The sequence below is a fragment of the Podarcis vaucheri genome, assembly GCF_965113315.1.
Source record: "Podarcis vaucheri genome assembly, chromosome: 2".
Lineage (NCBI taxonomy): Eukaryota > Metazoa > Chordata > Lepidosauria > Squamata > Lacertidae > Podarcis > Podarcis vaucheri.
This window is the reverse complement of record NC_138760.1, coordinates 49,766,001-49,777,254: the sequence shown is the minus strand read 5'-3', so window position 1 is coordinate 49,777,254 and position 11,254 is coordinate 49,766,001. Positions and strand designations below refer to the sequence as shown.

The 11,254-nt window shown below is 39.9% G+C and overlaps 1 protein-coding gene across 2 annotated transcripts in view; it reads right to left on the bottom strand.

Moving 5' to 3' along the window:
* Window positions 1-1,492: 1,492 nt before the first annotated feature.
* The window catches only part of GABRG2 (gamma-aminobutyric acid type A receptor subunit gamma2), a 61,594-nt gene continuing 51,832 nt past the window's right edge, over window positions 1,493-11,254 (bottom strand). The window contains exons 7-10 of one of the 2 annotated variants that reach the window (XM_082214734.1): window positions 7,787-7,939; window positions 6,578-6,783; window positions 4,779-4,802; window positions 1,493-3,331 (exon numbers count right to left, since the gene is read on the bottom strand). In XM_082214734.1, the coding sequence (XP_082070860.1) occupies window positions 3,056-3,331; window positions 4,779-4,802; window positions 6,578-6,783; window positions 7,787-7,939 (659 nt within the window). In that variant the 3' untranslated portion in view covers window positions 1,493-3,055. The remainder of the gene's footprint in view (window positions 3,332-4,778; window positions 4,803-6,577; window positions 6,784-7,786; window positions 7,940-11,254) is intronic. The other variant, XM_082214735.1, reaches the window with a different exon arrangement.

The following is an 11,254-nucleotide window of genomic DNA, read 5'->3' as shown; positions in this document are numbered from 1 at the left end:
ATTCTTTCTAGGTGGGAGTTATCAAAGAAAGTACTGCACCATACTCATAAATGCACCTGGATTATGTAGTTAAAGGGAAATGTTGTTAGGAAGGCAAGTGTTGCAGATTCCTTTTTAAATGGACTGAAGTGTGCTAGTTCCAAACATTTCCTTCCCTCCAATGGAGAAGCTGAACTGTCATGGTGGAAATTCACCTTTCCAAGTTTCCCATTGGTTTGCTCCCCATCAAACTTCTGATCTTCAGTGAGCTCTCCCTCTTGATATGCCTGCACCAATGTGAGTTGGCCATTAAACATCTGTGCATTGCACAGAAGACTCTGAGGGAGCATTCTCTGGTACCTTGAGGAAATAGCAAAATCTGTTGGGTTCTGGTGTTGCCTTTCACAAACTGAGAATACAGTCTAGGATATGACATTGCCATTTCCTGTGCACATTGCAGGGGAAGATTTGGTAATTTCCCTTAGGGAAGCTGTCCAGCATTAATGATCTTGTTAAGAATCACTGTTAGGTTTCCAAGAAGCACTGTTGCTTTGGAAAAAAAAGTCTGAAAATCATTCTTCTGAGGCAGGGAGAGAACAAACGATTCAACAAAACATAGGAGAGAGTGACAGTGCATTTGTATGCCATATATGATATTAGAGCACTAGCTAAGGTGTCCATTTATCTTTAGCGGCTATGAAACCAATAGTGGCATGTGATGGAGATAATGTAAAACCACATACTGAAGTCACTTCACACTCATTCCCTTTAGAACTTGGTTGGGTTCTTCCATATTTCCTTTACAGACACTACCTGCTATGACAAGCACTCTGTTTTCACTATGACCCTCCACTGGGCAATGGCGTTTGCAGGACATTTAGTCTCACAAACACTCCTGCACCTAAAGAGCTCTGCTGTGAATTAAATGACAATTTGTGCATGCATAAGTTTTGGTATGCGCTGAACAAAAGTGGATATACATAACTTAATGGGGGAGTTGCCTAACTAAAAAAATATAGCTTTTTACAAGTACTTTGAATTCAGAAACACCATTGCTCGCTCTCTCACACACACTAAAACACTTTTAATGAAGTCAGGAACTAAAAACTACTGTGAGGTTGAGTGCAGCCATTTTATTGGAAAAAAAACTATGGGTATGTGCATTTCTTTCTTTAAAACACATTAGACAAGGAGCAATTGTTGATCAGGAGTTAGTTATAGCTTTCTATACATGTTTATTTCCAAAACTATACAGACATTGGAAAATTGTCCTTAGGTCTCTGTATTGGTTATTGTTAATTCTGCAGTGATAATATATATATATCTTATATATATATATAATTCCTCATTCCCAGTTGCAAACCTATTTGATATGAACTGGTGTTTTCAGTTTGTGACAATAAAAAAAGTTGGTTATATTTACATGTGCTTAACGTTGCATAATTGACCATTGTACGGGTGTTTTAAAACCATTAGCTACTGCTAAATGAATTTCAAGATTGACCCAAGTGGGTTTGGTTGTTATTTGAATACACATGTGCTACACAGATACGGTTTATTAAAGACACCCTCTCTCTCACTCCCACCATCACTACTTTTGTGTTTTTGCTGTTCATTTACCTCTAAATCATGTTTTAGCTGTGGATATACTCTATATCATCATCAACCAACTGGGGTAGAGGAATACCACTGACCTCACAAAAATGCATGGTGAACAGTGGGACTATATACTGGCAAAAATGAAAATGTCCCAACATCTGCTTGGAAAACAAATGTTTGCTGCATTTGTGAAAAAGCAAATATAGCAAGAGCTATATTTGGCTCTGGTTTCTTCAGGTGGATCATGCATCTCAGCAAAATATTCTAGCTGCAAATGATCGGCATTCAGAGTAGGGAATGATCAGTTGACTGCAAACAAATGCTTTAGAATACCGCAGCCAATCTTGTAGTACACAATAATTGTAGTTTCAGTTGCTATGGAGAAATGAGGAATAAAACAGCAGCAAACACCTGGAGCTAATCTATAGACTAAGGTATTATTTATATTGGTCTTACTGATGTGCTCTGTCTATGGATCATGTTCTGTTCAACGTCTTAAGGCTTGTCTAACTTCTTACAGAAAGTGCTGTCGGTTCAAATCTTCCATGCATGAGGGAGAAGGCATTTCTGCCAGGAAAGAAAAGGATGATTTTAATCCATGTTTTTTTCTGCTATAACAGCAAAGCCAGGGATATGAAATAAAATACAATATTGTATATGGTATCTTGGCTCCATTTATTCCCCCCCCAAAAAAAATAATAATTCTCCATGCACTAGACCCAAGTACTACAAGGTAGTGAAATATTTACAACATTTGTACATGTGCTTTTAGGGAGGTCACCCAAAAGTTCTATTTTTATTTGGATGTAAAGAAAAGCTATTTTCCCCTAGACTAGTTACATCGATCTGAAGTGAGAGATGACTCTTCCAAAAGGAAAAGCCCACAGAGGACAAAGATATCACATATTTATAGTGAATGCTCACAAACTGAATGGTATTTTTACCTTTGAACTGCTGCCACTGCATAATGCCCAAAATCTAATGGTCTGTGGGTCCTCTCCCTACAGTGCCTCTCAGATTCATTGGTATCGTATGTAATACTTGTTTCTTTTTTTGCTTATCGAATTTCTTAAAACGTTGACTGATAGCATTCAAACTACAACAATTTCATGGTAGCCTTAGACAATATATATGATATGATATTTACTGGGCTATGGCACTAAAGAATTCAGACCACTTTAGAAGTTCAGAGTTCCATGATGTGCAATGGATTCTTAAGTGACGCAGGGCTGATCCACCTCCTGCACATGTCAGGGAATGCTCTGTGTGCATAAAGGAGCGTGCGTAGAGTATTCCCAGGCACTGAAGAGAATGGGATGCTTCTACTTGCAGGAAAGCCCACGAGTATGTTAAAAATTCCCCTCAAGTGCACTACAGCCATTGGAGCGGGGCGTCAGCTTGGATTTATACAGGTTACCCATCTCTCTAATAAATTCCAGGAGTAAGGCTCTTCTCACCCAATTTCTTTTCTACTTGTTTAAAGGTAAAGGTAGGACACCCAGTAGACCAGATTAAACAAACAGAATGCAGTTGGGAAAAATATACGGGCGTATGAGTCCATTTTGGCAATGCGGATGTGTATCCTTCCATGCCGCCAGGCTCCCGTTCGGCAATCCTCAAAGCAGCAGAAGAAACTTGCGCAGTCCTTGCCATCGAGACATTCATATCCATATTCTTCGTCCCGTTCTTGGAGGTGTGTGGCATTGTTCATTTGGATAGTAGCTGACCTGGGGCGGATATCGATTGTAGGTGCCTAGGACAAACGAGCGGCAAGAAAGGGCAGAGAGGAGAATGAGTGATTTGCTCGTTGCTACAATGTTCTGTTTCAACTAACATTTGATCCATCAAAATCGGTTGCTCTACATAATGTCAGAATGAGGGAGCCATGATGCTTAGATATGTTACAGTGATGAACCTTTAATCTGGAACTTTCTCAAAGCAGCAATTCAACACTTAGTCTTTAAATTCCCATTTTACTTAACAGCATCGGTTTGGTAGGGTTTAATTCCAAATAGGAATGCAGAATAAAAAGTGCTGAGATTTGTTTAAGTGACTGCTTCATATAAGAAGGCAATCACAATTCTCCCTCCCCCACCCCATATCACTATTAAGTTCGAGGGGGGGGGAGAGATAATTTAAATGCAGAATTCTTGAAAAAGAATGCTTTATGTTCCTGCACGGCTAGGTAACTTAATTTGGTTAAGGGGAAGAGGATGCCAAATAAGAATTATTTGAATATAGGTTAGGTGGGGCTCTATAATGATCTCTGCTATGAAGCACTCCTGACAACATGCAGCTCTTGATTAACAATGGTCCATTGACTAAAAGCTTCATAATGTCAACACAGTATACAGCAGCTGTACATGTAGAATCACTTGAATCATGTTTTACTGACAATCTCTTTTGATCCTTTGGTGAACATACTGCACAAAAAACAGCAGCTGGCACACAAATGATCAAAAGGAGTGAATTGTTAAAATTAAGGCTGGAGTCAGAAAAATTGTTTGAAACAAAGTAAAATTATAATTTTAATAAAGCTCAGATTTTGGCTCCCACCTGCTTTTTTTTGGGGGGGGGGGAATCACCCAGAAGAACTAAGTATCTGCATTTCAGAATGAGGGATATTTGAAGTTTGTTATACAGCTACCTATATTTGCCATTTTGGATAGCAAATGATCTGAAGAGCTGGGGACAGCATCGAATGTAAGCAATTTATACCCTTTCAAAACTCTGAGAGTTTGTGTAAGAACAATATTGGCACCATTCCAATAGCATCTGATTGTTCATTGCAGATCTTTGAGAGATTTGAAGCTTGCATATCTTTAAATGAGATCATTAAGAGTCAGAACTGAGTTCTAAAAGGGTTTTTGTGGATTCTTGGTGTAGCTAGTGGATTGGATCCCATGAATAACTAAAAAAGAGAGCAGCACAAATGCTTTGGTTTTACTACTAGGCTCTCTTCATGCATGCGATCCAAACATGTTAAAATCCATTGAACTTATCATAAGTTCAAAACAGTAGTGAATTAGTGTTTGGGCTGCTGAATCAACTTCATGTTAATATCTACATATTAGCCATTCTACTTCACTGCAAGGTTGCTTCAAGTAGAATGCATAAATATCTAACAAGCCTTTACTGAAGCTATAGTTGTTCAATTCAGCAGTCACATGCAGTGGATTTCTATACCAAAAATATTATACCTTGAATGAAAACATCCGAAGAAGCTTTGGTTTTGTAGACAGAAAAAGAAAGAATCAGAGGTTTTTAAATTAAAGAAAGGTAGAGAGGGGGGAAAGGAGACAAAAAGTATCATAAATTAAAGTTACTTTTCTAAACTATAGCAAGTCAAAAGAAATAGAAATAGAAAAAGGATTTAAGATAGAATTTTCTATAAGAACTTTAAAAGCGATTAACATGTAAAGAAGGATCTGAGTTAACAAAACTTGGAAATCCAATTTAAAATAGATTGACAGTTCAGGGTTCTGTGGTTTGTTCTGAGTTATTTCCACGGATAGGCAAACATACTGTGAGTAAGACAGTCAAATACTAGCATTTTCTTTTCTGCTCCTCTAACTAAGGGGAAAGACCCACTAGTCTTGAGTAGATAATGTTCTTCCTCAAGGTCTATAGGCATTAGTTTCTACCCTTTTACCTTCCTTGTTCACAATATGGTGAACAAGGATTGCAGATTGTAGAAGTATCTCTTGGTTCTTAAACTATTTGTTTAAGAGATTTATATATTGCCTTTTTATCAATGATTTCAATGCAGATTACACAAATTAAGACAACAGCATTAAAAGGGAGGAGGGACAGCATTGTGCTAATAGAACACCCTATAAAATAAATAACTTATAATAGTGCTAATAGAACACCCTATAAAATAAATAACTTATAATAGTAAGTGGTAGAAAAGAGAGAAGGGAGAAAATACAGGCAGTGAAAAGAAAAGAGATGGGAATAAAGTGGCAGGGGGAAGAGATACAAGAAGAAATCATTCATATTTTGAAATTCAGATTAGTAATGTCCATACTCTCGACCTTCCTTCTGTCCTTAATACAATGCTTCTAGGACTCAACAGGTTTATAGGATCAGCGAGGAGACTTCTATGGGTACAGGTAGGTCATCTTGAGGTAACTTCCCTGCTGCCATCTTTCAATATTAGCAAGGAGTCCAAGGAAGACCCATAAAGGCAGTGGGTCACATTCCTCAGATGCCCCACGTTACAGGCCTGCCTTCTAACCTCCACCCCCCATATATCTGTAGACACAATTCCAAAAGGCTACTCCTATCAGAAACTGTGGTGTGCCTTGGTGGGAACTGGAACAATACAAACACACATCTATAGTCTTGATTTGCCCTGTTATTTTCAATCAACCAGAACTGTTCTCTGTGCCTGGGCTACAAAGCAGTTTGACCACAGCCTCAGAGTTCACAAGCCATCACCAAATGAGCTGGTTGATGAAAATACATGCTCCAAAAGAGAGGGACCATAATTCCAGGCAGATTAATTTTAAATGTTACATGCAGCCCAATCCTGTGCTGGAATTCAATGCAGCTTGCTCCCACAAAGTGTACCTAGGATTTAGTTTGTTCCCGTGGTTACAGCAATTAAACACAATAGAAGATATGCATATGAACAGAAAATGGACCAAATAAAAGTGGTCAATTTTCCTGTCAGTAACAGTTAAGTTTCCTTTAACTGTGAGATTTGATGTATAGCTATTTGTCAGATTTTGTCACTCAGTCTTGATATTCTTCTGGAATCTGGTACTCTGGTATTCTGGTACTCTTCTGGAATCTGGCTATCAAATCCAACCCCGGTATAAAAAAGGATCATGTGAACCTGATCAGCCATTTCCTTTCTTTCCCTTCCCTGGTCATCAAGCAAACCTTCTATGGTTTCCACTTCTAATACAGCTACAGGACAACAAAATGCTCATTTCTGGGAAACATAATTAAAATGTGGGTTATCAGTTGGTGTAGTAATAAAAATACATACAGGGTTTTTCTTCTTTTTGTCTTTATCCTTGCTTGGCTTTCTGTTACTGACAAAATAGTGAAGAGTCCCATACTCCACCAGGGCAGAAAAAACAAAAATAAAGCAAACTGATACAAAAAGATCCATTGCTGTCACATAAGAGACCTTGGGGAGGGATTTGCGAGCGATCGTGCTGAGGGTGGTCATTGTCAGGACAGTTGTGATACCTAGGAAGGGAACAGAAAATACAGTACTACTACAGGGTTCTCCCTTGCGTAGAGGAGCTGTGTGGCATATGCTGGCATGAGGAGAAGGCCCTTTCACACTGCTGCTGAATGCACAACACCACAATCCTCTCCCATATGCTTCAACACATGAGGCATTCCTTGTACTGCTTAACTCCACATTAACATTCAGCTCCCTCATTGTGAGTCCCTATGGAATGCTCCTGGTTTCTGTGGGATTAGAACAATCAGCTTGCCTCAATATGGTCAGAAATGTGCTTATATAAACCAATAAACTGTGAGGTTCCCCTGAGAAATGCAAGCAAAGGTCTCAGTGCTTCAGGATGAGGTGAGCAATGCATCATAATAATACCCTTGGGTCGCATGCTGCCTCTCTCCTCGGGCATCTCCAAAGTGTTTACAGATATTGATTAACTGAGCTTACAAATAGGCCTCTTTCACTTAAGATCTATGTAGGACCACTAGTCCATGTAAACATCTCACTCGAGTGTGCTTCAAGGGATAAGGAGTGTCACAATATTGTAAATGGCAATGTTTATCACACTGGGCAGCATTTGCGCATAGCAGTGATTGAACTAAAAGTGCTGGATTTTCCATTTCAGTTGCACAGAAGGATGTAGTTACATCAGCTTCAACTGTTCCATTACTCCTGCTAAGTATCAAATGTTGGCTGTGTTTTCATGACACGGAGCTACCGTATCCATAGACAAAGCAGAGGACCCAATTTCATGAATTGGAAAAACTAGGCCTAGAAACACTCTGGGATTCTCTAAAGGTCATTTTAATTCTACTGAAACACCATGGAAATAATTTTGTTCACTACAATAACATGAAATAAAGCAGGCATTCCAGTCACACAGTGGGATGCCCAATTTATGTATGAATTGGCCCCAGATCCTGACAGTTTGGATCCATGTGCACAGGGAATGGTCATAATTCAGTATAGGAACACAAACAATCAGAATAAAGAGAAGCCATGACCTACCCAAAGATGTTCTGGCTGGGACGGCATCCTTATTAATCCAGAAAGAGACCCAAGATAGCACTACAATGAGTGTGCAAGGGATGTAAGTCTGAATGGTGAAGTAGCCCATCCTTCTGCTTAGATCAAAGTAGACTGCCATGACCACATAATCTCCTGTAAAATATGTTATACAAGGTGATAGGGCTTAAGGTGTAATAGTCATTCCTCAGTCATGATTTTTCTGTAATTTTCACTGGATGGTATTCAATTAAATTTTATTCAGAGTAAACATATCAAAATTGATGAACCTAATTAATCATGTTCATTAAATCCAATGGAGTATAGCCTGGTTTAATGTCACCCATTGTGTTCAGTGAGGGTTATTCCCAATTAAATCTGCAAAGGTGTTCAACCTTAATCTGCCATCTAAAGGTCAGTAAATAAGGCACTAGACTGTTCCTCTGCTCACCCCAGGAAAGGCCCTACTGTTGAACACCACAGAAAAGATTCACAACTCATGCTTTCTTCAAGGCAAAGAATTGAACAGGTCTCTTTAAAACTAAAGGTAGTGCTTTATTGACTGGAAGGAATGCAGTGAAACTTCTTTGAGGTTACTGTGCTGTGCTTGGTACAATACAACACAGCACAATAAAGCAACATGCTTGCCTCATGTCAGAACACACAGCAAATGTTAATTCATTAGAATTATTTTAATAATAAACTTCCCGGCTTTGAGCACTGACATTTGGCGTGCCTATTGTTCGACAATAGAAGCAACCCAGATAATTGCATACCACCATAAGCAATCATAGTCCAAATTTACTACAACAAAATATTTGCATTTAACTTTGTTCAGTGCATGTCACTGCTTGATTTTTGTTTACTTAAAAATGTTCTGCCGTTGCTTTCCACCACTGGGCTTTTCCCAAAGGACTCTGAGGAAGTCTACTAAACTTATATTTAAGCCAACATTTAGAGGATTACACAGTTAATTCATGGATATATGAGTGAAAGGGAGAGAGACTGAGTAGGGGGTTGCCCAAAGGTTGATTGGGATCTACTAATAGCTCTCTGGGTGGTCTGAAGTAGATTGACGGGAATTTCTGACTCTAAGTGGATGAAATGTTTAAATGAAGAAAATGGAGATAGGTAGGGAATAGATATAAAGAAAGGCACAAAGAAATGCAGGATGGGGAGAGTAACCAGGACTAAACAAAAATATGTGGGAGCCATGTAAACTCAAATTATTTTTTGGTACTCAGAAAGTTCAGAACCCGGGGATTCATTCTAAGTCTGTGTATCTTTCTTCTCCCCCCTCCCCAACCTGGCTGCCATTGGCGGATCTTAAGGCTCTAGTAAAACATGAAGTAGATCCCACAAGCCTGAAATCTGCCAACCCCCAAGATAGAGCATAGTGCAATACAGAGAATGTGAGTCACACTTAAGGTTAATTCAATTAACTCACATTATTTTTTCTTGTGGATTTCAATGGGACTTAGTTACCACTTTATATGGTGATATTGAGACCTATTTCAGAATGCTATCTCTAAATGTCTATCCTCAGCCCTTTGGCCACCTCATGTGGTATTAGTTCCAGGTTGTAACCGCTTTCAGTACTTGTGCTAAAGTGGCTCTATGGATATATATATATATGCATATATATATATATGCATATATATATATATATATATATGCATAATAAACGGCTCCCAAAGCTTCCCTCAGAAACACTGCACTCTGAAATTAACAACACAAGCTCCCATGGAAAATTGAGTTTTCCTGCTCCGTGAATTAGTCACGCTGAGCCTTAGGCTTATATGCCCCCTTTCTCTCTTCTCTTCTCTTGCATACCAGAGGTGATTGGAAGCTCTCCTTTTAACTTCAATCTTTTATATCAGAAGTAGCTGCTTGTGGACTCAATATGTCCCCAAGGTTTTTAATGCCCCCCAAGACCCCCCATAATTTGGCAGTGCTGGCATACTTCTTAACAAACTGCTGTGCCTTCTTCACTTCAGACTTCTTTGCTTTTTAGTGTTAAAGGTCCCTCCCCCAGACTGATTTTGTAGGTGTGTGGGGATGTGTGTGTGCTTTCTTATACTCATATACATTACGGCACAGGTATATGACATCCGAAGATGTGTCATTAGCACATGCAGACTGTGTAAAAAATCTGGGATATTCTGCAGAACCCAAGATGGGAGAGTCACAGGACATTGTGGTCCCAGTGCCATCCATGGAGTGGCTATAGCTATGGTGTTATTGAACAAACTCAAGCGGACAACAATCTGGATTAAAAATGGCCACAACCTTATTGATTCCAATTGTAGGTGGATTTTTGCTCAGGCATTGGGTGAATATCCATTCCAGCCTCCTGCCAGAGGGCTGAAGCTTTTAACAGTGTTGTGCCAAGGATTATGGGCTCCCCAAAATAGCAGTCTATGGACGTGGCCATCCTCAGGCTGCCACTGGAAGCTCTATGGCCCATCTACCCCACACCTGGCTTCTGGACAGGGATTTGCATCAAGACTCCTCTAATGGGGTACACTGAATACGCCACTGGATAAGGTCTGGGTGATGCACCACTTCACCCAAAAGCTTGATGACTAGGATTCCACCCAATGCCTTAACCACCAAAAGTTGTGACATTTTGCTTTGGAGAAGGCAAAACCTCCAGATAGGCCAATCTCTCTGCAGGCAAATTCCTTCCTGGCTCCAGATATGGCAACCATTAGCAACCAGAGCAAGGTCAGATGGTACAAGGAGGCAAAAACATGGTTAAACAAGAAACCTAGGAAACAAATATGGTTAAACCAGAAACCTGAGAAGCAAGTTATAGTGAATATACATGATAAAACAAATTACCTAGAATGTAACAAAAAGGGTAAAATTACAGGAGCATGGGAGGGTTTGCTCTTCTGATGATTGTGCTGAAGGAGTCAGTGTCACTGGTGGACCAGAGCAGGAGAAACCAACTCACAAGGCTCTGCCCACTAGTGGGATGATCCTGACTGGCTCATTTAAATACAGAATTTTGGCAGGCAGTCCTGCCCTGCAGTTCAGCCAGCTGAGGAAATTCCCAACGGCTGGTTGAGATTGTGTGTGACAGCTGCCAGGGACAGTGGCCAATCCATGAGGGGCTGCAACAGTCGGCCCCCCGGGGGAAGGCGGAAGTGGCCATTCTCTCCCAGTGATTCCTTGAAGGGCCCTGAGAGAGAAACAGTCCCAGGAGCTCCTACCAGAAGCTCCCACTATCTAAAGGGGGCTTTGTGGTGGAAGGCTGAGTGTAGTACAGATGTAGCCCTGAGAGGCTGCTGCACAGCAATGCCCATATATCTGCAACCCTGTAAGAAAAATACACATCAAAAATTTCTGGGCATCAAACCACCACGTCCACTGTTAAAAGAAAATAACCAATTAGAGTTAACCAATGAATTTTGCTTCTAATAGCAAGACTAGCATCTTAAATGTTAATTTAGCTAATGTGTACAA